At 32.9% G+C, this 20,082-nt stretch overlaps 1 protein-coding gene across 1 annotated transcript in view; it reads right to left on the reverse strand.

Annotated features, from left to right (window-relative positions):
• Positions 1–20,082, reverse strand: part of PTPRQ (protein tyrosine phosphatase receptor type Q) — a 207,191-nt gene that overhangs the window by 19,676 nt on the left and 167,433 nt on the right. Inside the window, exons 30-33 of the mRNA XM_017874615.1 lie at positions 8,815–8,841; positions 8,076–8,157; positions 4,927–5,017; positions 2,652–2,728 (exon numbers count right to left, since the gene is read on the reverse strand). Coding sequence (XP_017730104.1) covers positions 2,652–2,728; positions 4,927–5,017; positions 8,076–8,157; positions 8,815–8,841 — 277 coding nt within the window. The remainder of the gene's footprint in view (positions 1–2,651; positions 2,729–4,926; positions 5,018–8,075; positions 8,158–8,814; positions 8,842–20,082) is intronic.

Below are 20,082 nucleotides of genomic sequence, written 5' to 3' on the forward strand. Positions count from 1 at the left end.
AATAAATAAATAAATAAATAAATAAATAAATAAATAAATAAAATAAAATGCTCTATCAACATAGGAACAAATCTGATGTTTCTAACGTTACTGCAACCATTTGTATGATAGCTTTTAATCTCTAGTTGTGTTAAAAGCTGTCATTAAGTTAAAGTAATTGCAGGCATCTCAAGTTGACAGGAGAGAAATTTTGAGGAGACTTCCTCAAAATTAATTATAAACCTCCCTCTTATACCTAAAATCATAGTATTTTCACTTTTGGCCCTCTTGAAAACATTTCTAAACTCATTTGTACAGTTGGTGGCAGATTATGGTGCTGCAATATCACTTCTTCTTCCTACCTCTTTCACAGTCTATCCTTCATCAAAATCTTCTAGCCTTTCCAAGTCCTAACTCTGGGAGCACCATTCTCGAGAATGGCCAAGGGCAGAGGAAAACACACATTGACATGTTAACCTAGTTATAAACCCTGGGCTAAAGTGTCCCAGTCTTAACACACATCCCTCAGACCATATGCTGGTCCTCCTCTGTCTCTTCCCCAGACTTCAGTTTTTCCTGTTTCTATCTGAACAGTAGTTATTTTGCTTTCTTTCCTACCTCCCTCTGTAGTTCTCTTTCCTTTACCATAGCTTCCAAAGAAATTGAAACCGAGAACCCATTCACAGATGGCCTCTGTCTTTTGCTCCTGGGAAAAGTGTTCATGAACTTTCAACTGGAAGTGCTGTTGAATAAATTTTGGGAGTAGGGGGAAATTGAGATACCAGACATTCTTTCTGAGGTGAAACTGTGTGAATATGTAGGTGGAAAGTGAGGGCCACTACAGTATCATCGCTACATCTATTCCCATCTGTTCTTGGCATCCCAAACAAAGGAGATTTCTTTGAGTGCTACAGTACACTTCCAGCCCCAGTATGGAAATCTGCTTTTGTAAAGTGCCTTCCATATGAGCCTGCTTACCATGCAGCTCAGCAATGATTATGCATATCATTACATTGGGTCATAGTGACTTTGTTGTAAGATTTATTATATTACAACATCACTTGATTACAGTAGAATATATATCTTCAGCCTTCCTAGTTTATTGCTAATACCACGTTATCATTTGCTCATAGCTGTATGCTGACAACCTATCATATTTAAAGGGGACACTGGGGATTTGTGAAAATTACTTTGCTTACATAATCTGTGTGGTTCAGCTACACCTACTAAAATTGTCTAGTTTTATTCTTAATTATATTTACATCCTGTACTGGCATCTCTTATGGAATATTAGGCAATATGAGCTGTTGATTTGTATCTACTTGTTGGTGAATAAAAAATGATACAAATCAATAGGTCACTGATACAACCAGTTGTCCTTGTCCTGCTTGATGGCATTTGATTATTAGAGTAGTGATTACATTTAAATATCTAAACACATATATGCATCATTTTGTAAATCCAAGTAAAACTTTAACATGCTGTAGAGTTTAGATTACAATGGAAATTGTAAGCATAAGATTTCACCAAAATGTTTATATTTTGAATTACATTTTAAGGGAATCAATCATTAGATACATGAATAAAATTTACCATAATAGTAAATTTATGTCATTCTTTAAATACAGATTTAAAGTTCTAGCATAAAAAAATAGAATGAAATTTAAAGAATACCTTAGCTCCTCCAAACTTTCCTTCACTTCTCTGGTTAAAAAGTCTTAAAGTCTTAAATTCTCCCATTATTCACTCCTTTGACAATAGGACCCAATATATGATTGCAATTTTAGATTAATTATCAATCAATATCAGATTTAGTACTAATTAATTTTTTCCCTCCTTGACAAAGGCTTGGAGGGAATGGGACATAGCACAAGTATGTTTAATGTTGGAGAAAGGGTGGAACATCATGTAACAAGAGCCCTAATAGAGCTGAAGGAAATAGCGGGCATGGGTGAGAAGACCTATGGATAAGAAAAAGCCTATGGAGAGTGTGGGCAGCAGAGGAAATCTTCATGTGTTTGTAGATTCACCATAATGAAGATAGTTAAGTTTTCTATGCATTAGAATTTAAGTCAGTGGGTAAGAATGTAGAGGGACATAACTTGGTTAAAAAAAACCCCAACAACTGTAAAACAGAGTTGTTCAGAGATAGAATCATCTGCCTTAGAAAGAAGTGGATGAATCAATGCCAGGAGAGACTGATGGGAATTTTTTAGAGTTCCAAGGTGAATGGTCAAATTAAGGGTACTTCCTTCTTTAAGATTCCATGAATGTGCAAACCAAGTGGCGGTCTTGAGTGCATATAAGGTTTCAATGTACCTATGATGGTGATGGCATTATCACTCACTTGAAGGACTGCAGATCTAGAAGGGAAGAGCTGCAGAACAGATTTTCATGTTATATAGACATAACTGTCCATTTAATAATTTTTAATTCACAGAGATTGGCAAACCTCATTATGTATGGAGAATACATTAACAAAGCATATGAATTACTGGAAAGACCAGGGATGTGTAGCCTGAAGTTGAACATCTGCCATGTACTGGTGAAATAATTTTTGATAATTTAGTATCTCTATTAGGCATATCCGTATCCCCATCTATTGGAAAGATAACACAATTTCAGTAATTATGTTTTATACAATTACAAAATACATAAAAATAGTAACTTACAGAAATATAGCTGGCATTAATATAATCTGAACCTGGAACACTAGCGTCAGCTATCAGCTTTACTCTGTTGTTATTATCTAGAAGAAAATATAAGGAATAAATGCTAATTGGCTTTTTAAATTGTTACTACTTTTTTTTTTTAACTATAAAAGTAACACAAAGGAGTTCATAATATAACATTCCAATTTCACAGATGGCGGCAAATGTAAAAAAGTTATTTATTCTCTCATACTTCTACCACCCAGAGACAATGACTATTAATATGTCCTTGTATATATTTCCAGAATTTTCTATACATATTCTTTGTATTCTAATTTTCTTTAGCTATAAATGGATATACAATCTGTTCTGCAAATCATTTTTTAAATTGTGTCTTTCCATATCAGCATAAACAAAGATATGTAATACATTATTTTAAAAAGCTATACAGTATTTCACTGTTTGAATATAACGTAGTTATTTAAACTTTTATTATTATTTAAATGATCCACAATTATAAAATGCTGAATAGACATAATTGAAATTTTTGCATATATGTAGGAGTAAACTTGTAGAATATATTACCAGCAGTAAAATTTTAGATTATATATATGCATTTCAAATTCTGAAAAACATTTCTAAATTGTTCTCTAACAATTCACACCCTGAACCAAAGTGTTTGAAAAATTCTGTTTCCTCTTACTTTAACTATCACAAGGTATTATTAAACATCTTATGTTCTTTTGACAAATACAAATTGATGTCTCATAATATTTATTTTGATTTCCTTAAATACAAGTGAAACTGAATTTCTTTGCTTATGTTTATTAACCATTTTAATGCCTTTTCTATTAACCGTCTTTCACATTTTCTCATTTTTATTTTTAAAAAGTATACTAAAACAGAAGGCTACATAGAGCCTTTTGTCATATGAATTAAAATTTTCTTCTTAGTTTGTCACTTGTCCTTGACTTTGTCTATCAATTTTACCATACAAACATTTATATTATTATGCAATCAAATTTCTTATTATTTTTCTCTATGACTTCAGGATTTTGTACCATTTGTCAAAGTTGTTTGTCATTACAAATTATTATTACTTTTACAAATGATAGTTTTTTCTGAAAATTTCATGGATTTTTCTCATTTTAAGTATTTCAATCTTTGACCCATTGAGACTTTTTTTTTTTTTAGGAATGAGGTATAGATATATCTTTTATTGCTTATCTGTTGTCGTTGGAACAGCAAATAGTATCAATTTTTTTTTAACATTTCATCTTTTCTCCCTAATTCGGAACACCACTTTGTTTTCTAGGTAGTTGGGTCTATTTCTAGACCATTCATTCTTTTCCATTAATTTATCTGCCTATTCTTTCTTTCAAATTTCTAATTACTAGTTTTTAGAATATTTTAAGAGCTAGTAAAATTAGATACCCTGTACTCATTACTTTTCTTCAAAGAAAATGTCAGAAATTATTTTCCTGAGAAAGTTTACCAGCTTGATATTAAAATTGAAACATCCAGTAATAATTTTAGCTAAACATGGAAATGACATGAAATATCCACTGCTTAATTGTTTTGACGGGTTGTCTGTTTGTTTTCAAGGAGGCAAAATGGGTAAGCAGGATTGGGTCTGAATTCCAGATGATCTGCCTACCATACATATGGCCTTGGGTAAATTGCTTAGCTTCTCTGCTCCTCGGTTACCTCAGCTATAAGTTGTCATTATAACACAGATTTTGTATAATCCTCTTAAAGAAAATAACACTGTTTCTTTTCTTATTGATTGAAAAATGAACCTGTATTTACCATGGTGAAGCACAATTCGGCCTCATTTGTAAAACGAATTCATGTAAGTGCACATTTACTCTGATCTTCAATGAATATTTTACAATGCATTTTTTAATGTTCCATAGGAAAACACTGCTATGCTTGTAAGGGAAACTAATGCACAAAGCTAAGTGAGAATATTGCCTTTGCATTTGATGCTAGGTCTGTCGGAAGATGTCAAACAGGTTCATTACTTGGGTTAAATTACAAAGCTAAGAAACTATTAGGTCTACAGTTTCTTGCACCTGCATAAGTGAACTTGTGTGAACAAACTGAAAACCATGTATACTAACTTTAGTTAAATATGAACAAAGCAAAAGAAATATAATTTGATAGTCACTGCCTATAAAATACATTATTATAATTCAATCAATATAAAATAAAATAAGGAAACAACAAAAAAAGTTAAGATGGTAGGCATTTTAAAATACTTCCTAGCTAAACCAAAACCAAAAAATGCACATACATGGTTTTATGTTTGGAAAGCGGTTTTTTGCTCTATTCCAAGGCAGATCAGCATCAGTTGAAGAAAGATCCTGAAGAAATTTTGGTAATTCCTGTAAAATAAAGTCATTGCAAAGTTTACATTTATCAGAAGTAAACAAGAAATTTCACTTATTAAAAGACAGTTATTTGTTCTAAACTTTTTTTAATTTGTAAATTAAAAGCACTTATCATAACTGTGGAAATGAGATCAAGTTAACAGTAATGAGTTTCCCTAGGCTTTCACCAAAAATATCCTGAATAAAGTTGCTCAGTTGGGCTATTGCTCTTTCTAAGATAATTTCTTTGCACTTTGGGAAGCCTTAAGATGCGGCAACCATGTTAGTGACCATTCTACATATGTTACTAATGGTTTCATTGGGTACACACTATTGTTTAATATTTTAATGTCTACTTAGTAGGAAGAGGGATTTCAATGATTTATTTTTTGTTTTTTCTCCTCAGGCAGTGTGATTTCGTGCCTATTAATTGGTACAACATTGGTCAGTTTGAGAAGATGCCAGAGGTCAATTCTTGCTCTCAGTAAGCATTGTTAAATCAATAATAGAATGCAAAGGTGTGATTAAGAATTATCAGATGTAGATGACGGGTCAAGAAGATCTATTATTGACATTTGATGAAAATTTATGATATTATTTACCTATCTTGCTCTTGGCATAGCAAGCATCATTAAAAAGTCTGGTATAAGAAAATATGTTCATTATTTTGTTGAGCTGAAAATTTACGTGTATGAAATTTATAGTTTTCCATTTTAGAAATCTCAACTTACCAAATTCCATAAAAGCACTAAACATATGTGTGTTAACAATTTTCAACATCAATATAAATTATTTCTTTTAATTAGATAAGTTTCCCTTTCTTATTTTTTCCCAAAATTAACATCTGGACAATTGTTTACATATGGGTATGTATTAATGGACAGGAATAGTGTAAGATCTGAATTCTGATGTGTTGGCACCAAAGGCTTACAAAAACTTTTTAACCTAGTAAGGAGTCCTAGAACAGCTTCCTCATGTCAAAGTTTTAGAAATACATAAAGAAGGGAGAAAAAAGGTGAGTTTAAAAGGACTGAAAGAGCACTTATATTTTATAATTATTTCACAGAAAAGTTTCCATTTCTAGATTTAAGCAGCTCCGGCTTTGGTAAGCAATGCTCAAACACCAGGTTGATGGTTTGGATGGTAATGTTACACTGGGCAGTCTTATCCTTACCAGGGTGCACAGGGCCACAATTCTCCCTATTTAGCTCTATCTCTTTTCAGTGGTACCCGAGATGAGTTAGACTGTTTTTGCATTCCTATCCTTTTCCTCTCTCTGGAACACCTTTTTTCCTTTACCTTCTCATTAGACTTCTGCTCATCCGAAAGTTCATCTTTAAAGTCACCTTTTTTATGAAATCTTTTCTGGTTGATATACAAACAGATTTGATCCTCAATCTTTATACATATCTCCATCATGATACAGTAAATTTGTAATTTTTACACATCTGCAGTTCTTACCATAATATGAGCTTCTTTATCGTAGAATTTATCATCATAATAGCTAATATTTGTGCCAGCTACTGTTCTTAGTATTGCTTTTATTCAATCATTTTATATTCATAATTTAATAAAGTAGATATTATCATTTTATAAATGAAGATATTGAGGCACAGAGAGTTTAAGAAATTTGCCCAAAGTCACTTAGCTGGTAAGTGCTGATTTAATATATATCAATGTGCCAAATACAATGCCTATCGCATAGTAGGAACTTATAAATATTTAAGATGTCAGTGAATATATCCAGAGTTAAAAAGTTTATCAAATATATGCACCAAAATGTATTTATTAAAACACAATAATTTAATAATTTGCTTTAGAAATTCTTAACAAAGCATTAGACAAAACACAATTTTTAAAAAGTTCTTAAAACTATGGTCTTCAAAACAGTTAAACTAGAAACTTTCTCATATAATATATGTGAAAATGTTATTGCTAATAAAACTTTTTATCTACTTGGTCATGCATAATGTAATTATATTCGCTCTTATTCTAGTGAAATTACACTTTTGCTCCTGAAAAATTGAGAATTCTTGCCGTCTAAAGGCTAGGAAGAATTTTATGGCACCATTGATTTTGTTAAGTCCAGACCGATATTTCTTTAAGAAGCATAACCAAAGGCTGCGGAATACCTTAATCTTTTTCTATTTTTTGTTATTTTCCTAAGAGACTGAAATATTTATAATTCTGAATTATTTATCCAATTGTTTTAGTTTTGTTTCGAAGTTCACACACTGGGGAATTTTCATGGAAAAATAAATAGAAATATGTTTTTGGTGAATTTAGAAATCTGTCTTTCTTATTACAAAATAATCAACTAAGTTTAAAAGATGCTTATGTCTTAAAGTAGCTTGCAGATTTGATATCTACCTTATGTTTTTAAATAATTTCAGTTTTATAGTAACAAATGTTAAAACATAAAACTATTCCCACTTTTAAGTAGCATTTAAAGTGACAAATTCTTAATTTTAAACATTTTCATTATATGATACAGCACTTATTCCATAGTAACTTTAAAAGATCCCTGTAAAACATGGACATTGTTTATATGGTTTTAAAAAATTTTAGGCAGTTCTAGAAATAATTTTCTTATAGTTTCTGGAAGCATCAAGTTCTGGTCTCACATTCATCTATATCACTAATGTAATCCAAGTAGGCAAATGTAAAATGAAATAATTTAGTGTCTAAATGTAAAATAATTACTTAAATATAAACCTACATGTATAGTATGACCTAAACCTTGAACACACATACAAAACCTAATGAATGTATCATTCTATATTTGCATCTACATCTGGATGAAAGAGCAGAGAAGAGACAAGGTCATGCTGCCAATACAGGGGAGGTCTGAAGAAGAGCACCTTTTCCTGACACAGTAGGTGAATAATTCTGATCGGGTTGCACCAGAGGCTGCCCAGTGTAACATTACTATCAAAACAATCAGCCTGGTAATTGGGTATTGATTATCAAGGCCAGAGTCCTTCATGGCCTTGCATGCTTAAAATGGACATGAAATGTGACACATGAAACGACTGGAGGTCTTGCAATGTTGTGACAACTGCTAGTAACATACCGAAAATTCTTCTTGAAACTTTAGGTTGTTGTTTGTGCAAAGCTCTTCAACATGTTGCAGGAAGGATTTCTTGCTTATTGGCCTTCAAGTAAAGGGTATAGAATAGGGTCATGTTAGATTATATTTGTTCACGTTAGCATTGGCACTGGCTTCACTGTTAACAAGTTAAAGAACAATGGACATCCCCCAAACCACAAACAACAGAGCTTTTTAAAGTCACTCTGTTATATTTATAAAATTAACTTTTCCTCTTTAAGCTCACTTTCTTTGTATTCATGGTACAAAATTCCTTCAATTTTTTAGTGACATTCAATAAAGGATTTAGCATTTTAATGAAGAACGTTTTTCAAGTAAATGTAAGAGCATAAAGTTATCATTGAATCCTAAAGCACATAATACCTCTTTGTCAGACAGAAAACATTTTATACATTACAAGGTTTTAGAAGATATAAAATATTGCAGTGACCTCATTCTCATAATGACATGGTTTTCAAACCCCAAGGAGTTTAAATATCCCCGTATTACTTCCCAAGCTAAAATACAGACATGCAGGCTTCACCCCAGAGAGAGAGAAAGCATTTCTCCAGTTACCATGCAATTAGTCATGCTTTTATGATTTATATCCAGCTTGGAGGTTTTCCAACAAACATACAAAAGTGAATCACACAGTAAGGCTCTACTGAGTCAGTGCATCTAACTTTGATATTCAAAAAGAAGAAAAAAAATTTAACAAACGTACCTGATGGATTTTCTATAACTAAGTAACCTGCAATAGAGATTGTGTTAAATGCATTGTGAGTCAGAGTGGACAGCTAATTCTGAAAGAAGTGTAGATTAAAGTCAGAAAATCATAATAAATCAATAATATAAAATGTGCTATGCCTTTAACTAATATGTGATCATTATTTTAAATTTTATTTCTTTTTTGAAATTATATCATTTGGACTCAAACATATCAAATAATTTACCTTCTTTCTCGAGCTAAAAAGTTGTTATTGTTATTATAAATGTCATTATAAATGCCTGAAAATGTTAGGCATTTAGGATACTACATTAAAATAGATCATTTTAAAATATTGCATGGTATTTAGTGGTCTAAAAGAGTTAATGTGAATTTTAAAAATATTTCCTTTATATATAGAAAGTGCTGAACCAGACAGAATGAATCCATAAAACATGACATCACATTGGCTAAGTATTGTTTCATGAGTGAGTTTGGATAAATACACAGCAACAACAAATTATAACTATTTCCATTATTTTAGACCTATCTTTTGTGACAGATCATTGGCCAAATTATTTAAACTCTGTAAAAAGAGAAATAATTTTAACGGCCAAGTAGGCTATACACACACAAACTTAGAGAGGGGTGTATCATTAATAACACTTATGTCATGCACAACAAATTAGCACTGCAAAAAACACAAAAGGCACAAAATATAATGAAATGAACTAAGGAACATATGAATGTTTCAAAGTTTTAAATTTAGAATAATATTGGGGATTTTACTATATTCTTTAATTGAAAAATATTTGTAAGAAGGTATGTTTTTTGAAGTAAAGGATGAATAAAAGAAAAAAATTGGTTTGAAAAATATAGCATCATAAATATGAAAATGGTCAAAAGAAGTGTGTTCAATGAAGAAAACATGAGTAAAAAGGAAGTATATTTCATTACAATACAGGAATTGTTGAAAAATATGGGGGTGTTGGAGCAGGTATTACAAAGTGGAATGTTAGAATTCTCAGTTAATGATGGGTGACCCCAAGCAGAAAGAGATATTGTATCTTCCAGCTTCTCAGAGTAAATATAAAGTGGTAGACTATTCCATTACCAAACAGGGCATCTAAGTGACAGAGTAGCAGTAGCTAAGCAAAGAGTCTTGGTGGATAAGCTTAAGAGTGCCTCACAATACCTAGAGTGATTTAAAGAAAGCAAGAAAGAATTCCTGACTCTACATGGATATGGAGCTGGCTGAAAGGGCTACCAAATGAGAATAATCTCTGATTTGGGGAAGGGAAAGTGGAATGTCTGAATATTGGAGGCCCTGGAAATGTCTCTGACACAGTAACAGATGCAGTGGGGACGGAAGCAACAATCAATCTTTGTTGAAAATAATTACCCCTCAGCAAAGACCAGCAAGAAAGAAAGACAAACTACAGGCTACATCCACACATACTACCTAGCTTCCTTAAGATAACTTGTCCAATGCTTCTATGCTACCTTGTTCTTCAGAAATAGGAAAGAATAGAGGGTTGTGTTGGGCAAATTCTGATCAACTGAACTTAAGATATATATGACTGAGATGCTTAGATTACCAAGGTCTATTTCCCTGCTACCACGTGGACATAGAAACTCTTGAGCTTTGTGGAGATAACTTTCACAATAACAGCAAATATTATTCCATTGTGATTGGTAAAATTTAAGCACACTATATCTGATTTAGTGACAGGCTAGTGGTCCACCTATATGAGGATAGTGAGACTGCCATCCTATCGCAGAGAGATTCCTTTTTCCTAGAGGATAATTTGAGCTGGTACTGCAAAAGTATTTTTACTGGGATAACTGGATTTAAAGTAGATGTTAGTTTCTGGGAAAACATCAATAAACCATTTGAAGAATCGGTATACATTTGTGAAATCCCTAAGAGACATTAAATGTGAATAATCACATTAAAGAACAAGTGAGCAAGAAATAGCTAAAGCAAAATATTATTCATATTATTGCTCTTCTTTCTTTAATCATGTCTATTCTTCATTTCAGAAGTTATGATTAATCGAATAAATATACATTTTTTGTTTTAAGTCCATGTCTTTTCAGTGAAAAACTCTACCAAAAGTTGCTGTTTCACTATTCTTAATTCATTTTGGATTTAAAATCTCCCCTAACGATTCTTTTTTTTTTTCTTCAGAAATACATCATTGTAAATTTAGTAAGTGCTATGAAACTCAGATTTTTAAAAGTTTGTACAGATGCCATTGGTGCCTAACATCACCTGGGCACTCAACATTCCCACGCAAGGAGATAGTTTCCCACTACAAGGACCTGCCATTCTCCCCTGAGTGTTTCCTGCATACAGGCTAGAAGCATCGGAGAGTAAATGTCCCAAGAAACATCCATCAACCAATGACTAACCAGAGTTGGGGGATAAATACTCCAGCTCCCTCACCCTTCAAGAGGGATAATGATGTGCGTTTCATGATGTCCACCTAAAGATATTTTAAACCATAATGGGCTATATTGGATTTGGGTGGATATTTGTGAATTCTTGCCTTTTATAAAATATGATGCCTTTATTGGTTTCAAATACCTGCTCGAACAATTACCAGTTATGTTATCATGTGCAATACTTAATTTTTCTGTGCCCCAGTTTCTTAGTTTGGGAAACATATGTAAATTAAGTTCATATATTTAAAGGTCTTTGGCTTTAGTAAGCAATACATAAGTACTGGTTACTATCATTAGTATGATAACTATTATTTCTAGTTTATTTTGTATATCTCATGCTGCTCCTATCCATGCTGCTGTATAATTGATACTGATATAAGGAAGGGATTTTTTCCATTATTTCCAAAAGAATATTCTCTTAATTGTACTCAAAGATGGATAGACTATATTGTGCTAAAATATAGTACAGCCATAATACAACATAGAAGATGATTTGTCCTTGGAAATTCGATTTTACAGGGAAATGAAATTATTTTCTTCTTAGTAAAACAGAGTAAGATCGATAGGGTAGTTAACATTTGAATCATGTATTAAAGAATAAGTAAAATTTCTGTTGTAGGAAGAATGCCTGGAATGGTATAAAATGAGAGGGAGGGATACATAGAGAATATCTGGAGTGCAAAAAGGATGCATGAAGAGAAATCCAAGTCTGGATATCTAGCTCTCAATTCAAGATCCCAAACAAATCTCTAATACAATGACCATAATAATTCAGTTTTCATGTAATCATGTAAAACATTTCTAACCATGCTTACATTTATAACATTATTTCTTGTAACTCCTCTTCATGCATCCTTTTGGCACTCCAGATATTCTCTATGTATCCCTCCCTCTCAATTTTATACCATTCCAGGCATTCTTCCTACAATGGAAATTTTACTTATTCTTTAATACATGATTCAAATGTTAACTACCCTATCGATCTTACTCTGTTTTACTAAGAAGAAAATAATTTCATTTCCCTGTAAAATCAAATTTCCAAGGACAAATCATCTTCTATGTTGTATTATGGCTATTTAAGTCCCTGCATTAAGGATACAAGCATTTGGGTTCATATATACTTCAGGGCTGGGGCAGGATTACAACTTGGCTTACTAGATGTCCCCCATAACATTATTCATAGTAAACATTAGATAAATCATATCAAATATAAATTTGTGGATGAATTCAGATTAAGATACACAGAAAGCAAAACATGAATATTCTGGTTTTATTGTGAGAGAATATCTGAATTGAATACATTTCCCACTAAATTATTAAGAAATTAAGAATTCTTAAGAGGTCCTAACTCAAAGTTTTAAATATGTATAATCAATAGATTTATCAACAAAAAGCATATGAGTCTAAGCAAAAGCCATATTAGATAACCTAACATTATAAATTAACAGGTGTATTTTTTTAGGAAGTTAGATAAATGAACAATAAAATTGCTCTTGCCTACTCAGGTGATAAATAAATAGGCACACACTTTAAGAAAAGAGAGGTGGAATCTGTTTTGGCTTTTTTTTCTTTTGTATCATTCTTTTTTATCTAAATCCAATCACTTTTTAGAATCTGTTCTTCGCATTTATGTTTATGTAAGATAAGAAATAAAGTTTCTAGTAGTCCAGTTTTTATGTAATTTTCTAGTCTGTACTTATGTCACGATCATTTGTGAGTTGAAATCTTCAAATACCTATCAGGAATGCTCAAATTGAGAAGATACCTTGAGATCAATTACCTGACTATTTTAAATAAAAGTTAGATATTTCCTTCCTCATTATTGTCTATAGTATACTTATCATTGCTTTGGTTCCTAGCCTCATGTTGTACAGGTGTATTTATCACTCAGGTATTGGCTACATTCTAAATTGTATTTTTCTTTGAGGTTTTAAACTTTAATGTTTATATAAAAATATTAACTTGAATAATTTATAGAGAGAATTAGAAAAGAAAATGGGACATACTATAAGGAAAATGCACTAACTTATCACTGATGAGGGATAACTAAATTCCTAATAGGTAAAACTGTTTGCTTAAATAAGCACTAAAAACTCACAGAAATTGATGTGCATGAAAATCAACGATGCTATTTCAGGAGTGCTAGTTTCGAATGAAGTGATCCAAGGAGATACTCAAACATACTCAAATAGAAAACTTTATATTAACATTTTAAAAACTTAAAAAAACTGTTAAATGGAAACTATTTTTAGACTGGTAGGATATTCTCATTCACTTATGATAGTGAGTTTGCCGTCAGACTATATTCAGTTCATTACTGGATAAATCAATTTGGGAACAGTCCAGATTTCAATAAGATAACTGACTAATTTCCAATAGAAAGGGCTAAACACTTTTTATTACATGAATCTTAACTGTCTTAAATTCTATATCTTTTGGTTGAAAAGGGTCTTATTTCACGTCTGGACTCATTTCTTTAAAGCCTATCAAAAACTTAAATTCCACTCAGATTACTCTTGATGGATCTAGAAGGGAAGCATTTATTTATGTTGGCAGTGGTGATTGAAGACCATATTGTCACAGAGACTCAGCTTTCCCTCAAGGTCAATTAGTTGAAATCTATAGGGAATTAAAATATAGTCCTGATAGCCACAGATGATAGCCTATAGTTGAGCAGCTTCAACCAGCATTATCAGTGGTATGGGACAAAGTGAGAAACTTTTTTTCTACTTAACCAGTGATGTTAAGTTAAAAATAAAAGAATCTCAAATTTGTCAATTGATGTAAAAATATATATTTGTATCCCATAGCATATACTTGCTACTTAGATTAAATTTGTGAAGAATCTATTTCTCCAGTAAAATATTAATATTTCCAAGTTTTGTATGATACTGAGTGTGAGTTTTCAGTTTGTATATTTCATCAAGTCATTAATAACACATAAATTACATCTACTTCTACAGTATTCTATTGCTTATCCAAAACATCTACTTTAATGCTTTTAGAGGTCCCTCAATTTTTGTTATTTCCTATTATTTTTCTTTATTCTGGGTTTGAAAATAATGTTCTCTCACATCCTTCTTCATTCTTTTACCAAATCATTGATGTTTCTGTAGTGCTCAATATAAACTTAAGGCCAGGCGCGGTGGCTCAAGCCTGTAATCCCAGCACTTTGGGAGGCCGAGATGGGCGGATCACGAGGTCAGGAGATCGAGACCATCCTGGCTAACACGTTGAAACCCCGTCTCTACTAAAAAAAACACAAAAAACTAGCCGGGCGACTTGGCGGGCGCCTGTAGTCCCAGCTACTCGGGAGGCTGCGGCAGGAGAATGGCATAAGCCCGGGAGGCGGAGCTTGCAGTGAGCTGAGATCCGGCCACTGCACTCCAGCCTGGGCGACAGAGTGAGACTCCGTCTGAAAAAAAAATATATATATATATAGATATATATCTATCTATAGATAGATAGATAGATAGATATAAACTTAAAACGTCCTAACCCATGGCTGGTCCTATACAGTTGACTCTAAAACTTTATAAGAGAAACATACCATAAGTGAGTAACAGAATACTTTTCATGTATTTATTTATGTATTTATTTATTATTTTTTTGAGATGGAGTTTCACTCTTGTTGCCCAGCCTGGAGTGCAATGGTGTAACCTCGGCTCACTGCAACCTCCGCCTCCCGGGTTCAAACAGTTCTCCTGCCTCAGCCTCCTGAGTAGCTGAGATTACAGGCACCTGCCACTATGCCCAGTTAATTTTTGTATTTTTAGTAGAGACGGGTTTTTGCCATATTGGCCAGGCTGGTCTTGAACTCTTGACCTCAGGGGATCCACCCAACTTGACCTCTGAAAGTGCTGGGATTAGAGGCATGAGTCACCACGCCTGGCCATGTAATACTTTTTTAAATCAGGAAGACAATTAATAGTAAATGATATGTATTACTTTCTCAACATGTCTTCTCGTATGTGTAGGATGAATCAGTTTAAAAGAAGCATTAAATTTGAAGGATATCTCTTTGGAGGCAATGTTACTTCCTTTCTCATCACACTATTCCCAGTGCCTAAAACAGTGCTTATCACTTGAGAGATACTCAATTATTATTTATTTTTATTTAATCAAGATGAAATGACCTTTTAGATGAGAAGCGAATGCAATCTTCTTGCTGATGTCAAAGAGCTCAGATGTATGATCCCCAGTGAGGCAGAAGTTGAATTTTCCTTATTACTAAGCCTTTCCACACTAGCACATTTGAAAAAAAAAGTTCTTGCCAGCAGTCTTCTTTTGTCATCCGTGTATTCTAAATGAAAACCATGGGCATTGTTTAGCTACATCAGGGGCAACAGGGTAGAATTTGTAGATAGACAGGAGAAAGAGACTGATCAAAGTTGCGTGAAGAGATGAATGGGGCTCTGGGCAAGGACTCAATGAATAGGAGACACCAGAAGACATTACACCAGCTAAAAATAAGGCCTTACTGCCTGTTAGCCAGGATGGCAGGCAGGCAATAACATTTCTCTGTTAGATGTTAGAAGCACCCTCAGAAAACTAGATTTGGAACAAGACAGATCTACTTTAAATAGTATGATGTATGTAGTGTTCTATAAAGGTTCTGACTAACACAAGTGATTAAGTTTAGCCTGTCAGGGTAAGGGCTCTGACTGAGCAGGGTACTATTCACTGATTCTAGGAAAGAAAATTTGGTGTTAGAGAGAGGAAAGCAACAAAAAAAGAATGAAAGAAGCAAGCAAGAAAAGAAAGAAAGAAAGAAAGAAAGAAAGAAAGAAAGAAAGAAAGAAAGAAAGAAAGAAAGAAAGAGAAAGAGAGAAAGAAGAAAGAGAGAAAAAAGAAGAGAGAAAGAAAGAAGAAAGAAAAGAAAGAAAGAAAGAAAGAAAGAAAGAAAGAGAAAGAAAGAAAGAAAAGAAAGAAAAAAGAAAAGAAAGAGAAAAGAAAAGAAAGAGAAAAGAAAGAAGAGAAAGTAAATAGGGAAGGAGTGAGCGAGCGAGAGAGAGAGAGAACAAGAGAGCGAGAGTGACAGAGAGAGAGAGAGCGAGAGAGAGAGAGAAAGAGAGAAGGAGAAAAGGAATAGGAAAAGGATTCTATTTTATGATGATGAAGAAAGACATTTAGCAGAGTTGCTCAAACAAACTACCTCTGAGTCTGGAATGGCCCAGAGGTTAACTTTGAGTGCTGGTTGAAAATTGATATTTTATGTGTAATGTGATCAATTAAATCTTTAACAGCGTCTTACTTTGACAAATGTTTGAATCCCATCAAGCAGGTCCTCTGAAGGAAATGTATTTTCATAAAAGTATTTTAATTCTGTCAATGGGAACTTGGTAACTAGTTAATCTGAAGTTAAAACAAGGTTACTTATGATTCCCAAATGCTAAATGTGATTAGAGTAGACACAGACCAGGCTTCTCAATTTTAATAATGCAGAGTACCATTCACAGTTAACCATACTATGAGGAGCTTTGGCCCCATTCAGCCTTATAGCTCATGAAGACAGACTCTTCTTTAGTAAGGCGTGTGATTTTGAAATCAAATGTCTTTTTATTCTCTGCCTCCATTCATATTCCTGCATTCATATTCTTTCATTTACATCCTTTGCATGAAGAAATTTGTTATGTTTAGGGCACTCAATCAGTTACTGAGGTCCCTGCTAGTGCTGATATTCTGCTATGCTACTCTCAGAATGTAACAAACAATGCTTGTGCCAGTATACAAATGGCATTTCTGAGCATCAGGGGAGCGCCTGGAAGCATTCACAGTTGGCTACCCATTGGTCAGTGCAGAAATAACGTTTCCATGAAATATGCCATTCTGTGTATGCACCAGAGAGTCAGGGAACAAGAAATGTCATTGTATTGGTCCTGACAGGTTAACCACCTAGAGTTGCAGAAATGAGCTTGTATGAAATGTAAATATAGTTTCCACCCATCAGATGTGGAACTCAGTTCTTGTGTCATGTTAATAACAGAATGAGAAGCCTGTATAGGAATCTAGGTGCAAACTTAATTTGCTATCAAACCTAACACAACATGGGAACACTGCAAATTCTCAGGACATGCACATTATGAGTCAATGTGCATTTTGATAAGATTAACTTGACCATTATCAATAGCATGCAATATTATAAAGGACATATTGTAAGTAGAAAGTATAGCTTTTTGGGGGAGCTTTGGAAAAAACAGTGCATTAAGCAATAAGATGTTCAATATTATGTATTTTAAAATATAGAGCACACCACATGACAAGATTAAAATAATCACAGCAGAGTTCTGCATTACCACAGTAACTTACTGGATGACAAAAATCTCCTTGCGTCTAAAGAAAAATGAAGAGTATCTGGAAGTAAAGATTCATTATTTATTTAGTATACAAACACACTGAATTATTTTTGATTTGTTATTTCAAGAACATGAGCATTAAGTATCTCCAACTTTATTCTAAGTATAGAACATTTCTTGTATTCTAAATACACAAATTTTTGCCATTGTTTGCAAAGATAGCTTAAGTTTAGAACAGAAGTAAAATATACGACCACAATTTGTCAAAGAATGATGACACTTAAAATACAAACTATTAGGATTTCATATATCAGTCAAAAATTATGAGTTATTATTGAACCCCAAATAAAAATTGCACTACTAAAAGTTTTCCGGTTTCTGCAAGTTTGAGTCAACACTAAAATGCCATCACTTCTTTGCTTCATATCATGAGACAACAAAGAAATCCAAAGAGGCACCTCTTTCTTTAGACTCATTCTCGTCATAGAAAATGCTGCTGAGGAAGAATTCCATGGGTCTTTGTCTATTTAAGAAAGTTTACATTAATCTTCTCTAGTATGCTTCGAAGTTACACACACACACACACACACACACACACACGTGTATCTTGATACCTCAGAGACAGACCTGGGCTAGCTTGTAACTCTCCTGCTTATTAGCTGTATGACCTTAGACATTTACATAAACCTGTCCTATCATCATTTTTTAAATCCATCTGTAAAATGGGGATAGGAGTACCTACCACTAAGGGTTGAAAGAGTTAAGTGAAATCCCTACATGCAGAGTTTAATACAGGAATTGCTCATAAACAGTAGCTATTATTTTGTTAGCAAATTCTATATATGAAAGTAGACTGGGGTAGTACTCAATTTTACAAATATAAATCATGATAATAACAATACCAAACGTATTCTGGTTTACAGTTTACAAAGTACACATGTAGAATTTTTTTTAAGCAATAATCTTTCTGAAGACATAACCGTATATTTAACAAACATTCAACATGTACACTTCTAAAGTTATTGACGAAAGAAAATTATTGAAGAAGATTTCTCTTAAAATAGAAATGTTTCCAACTCATTAGATTGTTTGCTTTATTTTGTTGTGAACTTTAATTCTATTCGTGATTATTGGATTGGGCTTTGAGGCTTAAAATAATGTGCCATTACATTCACTCAACTAAAATAGGCAGGGTAATTAGTATGAAGTGGTGCGTAAAATTTTTGAAAAAAAAATTGAGGAATAAAGAAACTGAGTTTTTGTCAAGTAAGAATATCAGTGACATTGATTCATATTGTTTTACTATTCTTTTCTGATTTAGTCTGCATAAGAAACAAAACTTCCATGACTTAAATGTGGAAAGAAGATAGTAAAAAAAAACTTATTTAGCAAATAGGCTTTTTAGCTGATGAAAATTCTGTTGAGTTATTTAATTATAAGTGACGTGGCTCTCATGGGAAGGTAATCATTTTACAGTTAAACTAGTTAAAGGCAATCCACAAAGTGAGTCAGTCTCAGTGATACAGGTCTGTGTCTTACCTGTGCGTGTCTGTGTCTGCTGATCTTGCCAATAAGAGCTCTAAGAAACCTTTCTAACTTCAATGAACTAAGTGGTGGTATTTTGCAGGAGCCATCACAAAATGTTGTTCTGTATGTTTATTAAATAACAAAACACAAGGATCATTTCCTAATTTGGTAAGTGTGAAACAGATGAGCCCAAAATGTTAAATATTCTTCCTAAGAATTATGGTTGTGTTACCTAAACTTAAACATAAAATGTGAATAATTTTTGTGCATAATATAATTATTCCAGTTGAGAATTTAAAATATTATTTTGGTATATCCTTGAATTTTTTTCATGGAATTAAAGAGTACTACATCTTTATTTGACCTCTGCTCTCATTTGGGAAGAAATAGTGTAGAGTGCGAGAAACATTTTCAAAAGTTTTGCGAAACAAAGTGGAACATAATTAAATAATGAGAATTTACAAGTAACAAAAATTACGGAATGGGCTTTAAAATGTAAATATACAGGCAGAGAGTATAAAACAGTTAATAATTTCTAAAATATGAAACCATAAATCCTTGAAAGGACTTAGCACCAAGCACCATGTTTGGTTTTTGTTTTATTTTTGCCTAGTCAATAACTTCCTAAAATTATTATTTTAATTATTGATTAGAGATTCTTCTTTTATCATTTATCTTTGGACATGGGAAAACATACAGGACTGAGAAAATTATAAGCTCAATTTTGCATGAAAATTTAGCAGGCTGGAATAAAAGGACATGCCTAAGAATCAAGTAGAGAGAGCATATGTTAGCTGGGTAGTTTTTGTTTTGTTTTGTTTTGTTTTGCTTTGTTTTTTTATGACGGACTTTCACTCTTGTTGCCCAGGCTGGAGTGCAATGGTGTGATCTTGGCTCACTGCCACTTCCAACCTCCTGGGTTCAAGTGATTCTCCTGCCTCAGCCTCCTGAGTAGCCGGGATTACAGGCATGTGCCACCACGCCAGGCTAATTTTTGTATTTTTAGTAGAGATGG

Source organism: Rhinopithecus bieti, unplaced genomic scaffold (genome assembly GCF_001698545.2).
Source record: "Rhinopithecus bieti isolate Rb0 unplaced genomic scaffold, ASM169854v2 scaffold_9619, whole genome shotgun sequence".
In the NCBI taxonomy this organism is placed as follows: domain Eukaryota; kingdom Metazoa; phylum Chordata; class Mammalia; order Primates; family Cercopithecidae; genus Rhinopithecus; species Rhinopithecus bieti.